Below are 3,081 nucleotides of genomic sequence, written 5' to 3'. Positions count from 1 at the left end.
TGGACAGGTCTTTACTCCCTCACAGGGACACATGGACAGGTCTCCGGTCCCTCACAGGGACACCTGGACACGTCTCCGGTCCCTCACAGGGACACCTGGACAGGTCTTTACTCCCTCACAGGGACACATGGACAGGTCTCCGGTCCCTCACAGGGACACCTGGACAGGTCTCCGGTCCCTCACAGGGACACAGAGAGACATCAGTCAACCTAACCTGCATGTCTGCAGTCTATGGGAGGAAACCTGGGACACCCAGGGGAGAACATGTAACCTCCACCCAGAAAGGCCGGGAGCAGAACCCTAACCCTTCTAGCTGGGAGGCAGCCGCTCTAATCTCTGCAACACCCCAGATTATAACTTATTATTGTCCACTGGGACACTGCAGTTAATCACATGTGTAATTTTGGCTCCCAGTAATCATAACAGCAGCATAATCGACAGAAAATAATTGTCTTTAAAATAGTTTTGCTGTATTCTTTGTCTCACTTCTTAAATGAGCTGCTGCAGAGACGGGCTTGTTGATTTTAATGATTTAATTGATTTCTATTTATTTTTTAGTCATTCATTACCTTCATTTAACCGATATACAAAGTTATACCCATGAGCTGTTTTTGATTTTCAGGTGGAAGAGCACTGATCTGAACACAGACAGAAATAAGACTGAGGAACATGTTGAAGCAGGCAGATGTTATAGCAGACATGTTTCTTTTTATTATTTTAATCAAATGTGAGCTGAAGGGAGTTTTTCTGTTTTCTCTGCAGTGTGAAGTTCAAGGACCCTCAGTTCTCTGAAGGGTTTGTGTTTAAAGCCGTCCTCCTGTCTGGAGCAAAGTAAGAATATTTTCTTTCTTAAACCTTTTTTCATCTTTACTGAACTTCTCGAGTGTGGAAGCAGTTTTTCAACTTTTGATATTTCTGTAAAACATTTGGTGAAAAGATGTGAATAATCAGAACTTTGAGTCATATTGGTCCTGTTGATCTTTACAAATCCTTTCACACTTTTTTATTGTTTTTAGAAATGTTCAGAGATCTTCAGTGGGTTTAGGTTTTATTTATTGTTTCTCAGAATGAAGAGAAAACGTGGTGGGTTTCAGCAGAATAAATTTAAAGTCTGAACCAGCTCAAGTTGTTCTTTCTGTCAGTTTGTGTTTTTGTAGTTTACTAAAAACAGATCAGTCCTAAAATGTCTTCCATCCTCTTGATCTTTGTTCTGCAGGATTCCCAGTAAGGTCCTGAAGCCGGAGGACTGGGAGCGAAGGAACCGAGAACCATGGAGACCCCAGCTGGGCTTCAACCCCAACAGACAGCAGGCTCACCTGGACCAGTCGGCCTTCAGGGCTCTCAGGTAAATTGATCTAATTATCATAAAACGCCCTACAGGATAAACCCAAAGTGCCCTGAAGTCTGCTGCAGAACCTTTTCTCCTGGGAGAATGTGTCAGCTGTTATGTGATTGGTCAGAGAAGCAGGTGAACATCTTCTCCTCCGTCGAGCTGTAGGAAAACACAGCCGTCTAACCCCAACGTTCTCACTAAATAAACCGGTCCAGTAAACGGTGAACTGAACCAACATCAACTAACATTTAAATAAAGCTGCTAAAAAAGATTTTTAATTTTTTCTCTGACTTGAACTCTCTGTAAATAAAGACACATTTGTAGCTGTTTTTATAGAAATATATTGATCTCATGGAGTTTTAATATTTCCAGCTGGCATTCATAGATTTCCTGAGTATTAAACCTGTTTATTGCTGCAAACACAAACTTTAAAAACTAAAGTGATTATCTTAAAATGGTTAGAGGCCATCCATGTTGTTCCAGTTGTCTGAGCTGAAATCAGAAGTTTGATCAGTTTGTGGAATAAAGCTCATCACAGAACAATGGCTGCTGATTCGCTCTGACTTTACTTTGATCAGACGTCTGATTAGGATCTGAGCTCCCTCCTCCACACGTCCATATTATCATTAAGGAAATATGAATAATTGCACATCTGGCTCGGTCCCACGGTTTAGGAAATAATCATCCACAGATTAGAGGAAACACTGAATTCTTTTTTCTGATGAACTCAGATGTTCAGTTAATCAGACTGTGATGAAACCGAACAAACAGCTGCTGCGAGAAAAAAAGTTTAAAACATTTATTTAGGTTTGCTTGATTCTAATCAGGAACAGTTCTAACCAAAGTGTCCAGGTAATAGTCTGTATTTGTAATACAGGTGTCTCAATAAAATAAAAATATCATTAAAAAGTTCATTTCTTTCAGTATTTCAATTCAAAAGGCGAAACTCAAAAATTACAACTTAGTTCCAACAAAGTTGGATTGTTGTATAAAATCATAAACCCATATTTTATTCACAGTGAGACGCAGGAAACAGATCAGATATTGAAACTAAGATATGGAACCATTTTAGAACAAATCAGGTCATCCTGAATCTGCTGGCAGCAACTCGTCTCTCTCCAGATGTTCCAGATGTTCTCCTCTGTGCAGTCTGTAAACATCTGGACCTGAGGAGAGCAGCTGCTGAATGTTGGCCCAGAATGTTAGCAGTAGATGTTGATCATTTGTTGTTTCTCTGATTTTTAACAGCAGAACTTGTCTCCTTTCAGTCACAGTGTGAACAGAAACCAACATGGAGGACAGTACAGCAACACTCCTCCACCCAGCAGCTACCAGCAGGGGGTCTACCGTCCTCCCAGCAGCAGCCACCAGCAGTTCCAACGTAAGTCCCTCAGAAACACCAACATCTGGCCTTCAGGTGCTGATCTTCATGATTCTGCTTCCACCACAACTTCCAGGTTACTTCTCCTCACAGAGGAGACCCGAGACCGGAAACAAAAACCCATCAAACCTGCGTCTCCATCAGGAACCGTGAGCTCTAAACCAGGTCCTGTTGGAGCTCTAAACCTGGTCCTGTTGGAGCTCTAAACCCGGTCCTGTTGGGAGCTCTAAACCCGGTCCTGTTGGAGCTCTAAACCTGGTCCTGTTGGGAGCTCTAAACCCGGTCCTGTTGGAGCTCTAAACCCGGTCCTGTTGGAGCTCTAAACCCGGTCATGTTGGAGCTCTAAACCTGGTCCTGTTGGAGCTCT

General features: G+C 42.4%; 1 protein-coding gene across 1 annotated transcript in view; it reads left to right on the top strand.

Moving 5' to 3' along the window:
• The window catches only part of xrn2 (5'-3' exoribonuclease 2), a gene marked incomplete in the record, with an annotated part of 37,388 nt that overhangs the window by 22,721 nt on the left and 11,586 nt on the right, over positions 1-3,081 (top strand). Inside the window, 3 exon segments of the mRNA XM_037981617.1 lie at positions 763-831; positions 1,217-1,345; positions 2,602-2,714. Coding sequence (XP_037837545.1) covers positions 763-831; positions 1,217-1,345; positions 2,602-2,714 — 311 coding nt within the window.

This window comes from Kryptolebias marmoratus, linkage group LG19, assembly GCF_001649575.2.
Source record: "Kryptolebias marmoratus isolate JLee-2015 linkage group LG19, ASM164957v2, whole genome shotgun sequence".
In the NCBI taxonomy this organism is placed as follows: Eukaryota; Metazoa; Chordata; class Actinopteri; order Cyprinodontiformes; family Rivulidae; genus Kryptolebias; species Kryptolebias marmoratus.
Note: the sequence above shows the minus strand (reverse complement) of the source record. Positions and strands in the feature narration are given on the sequence as shown.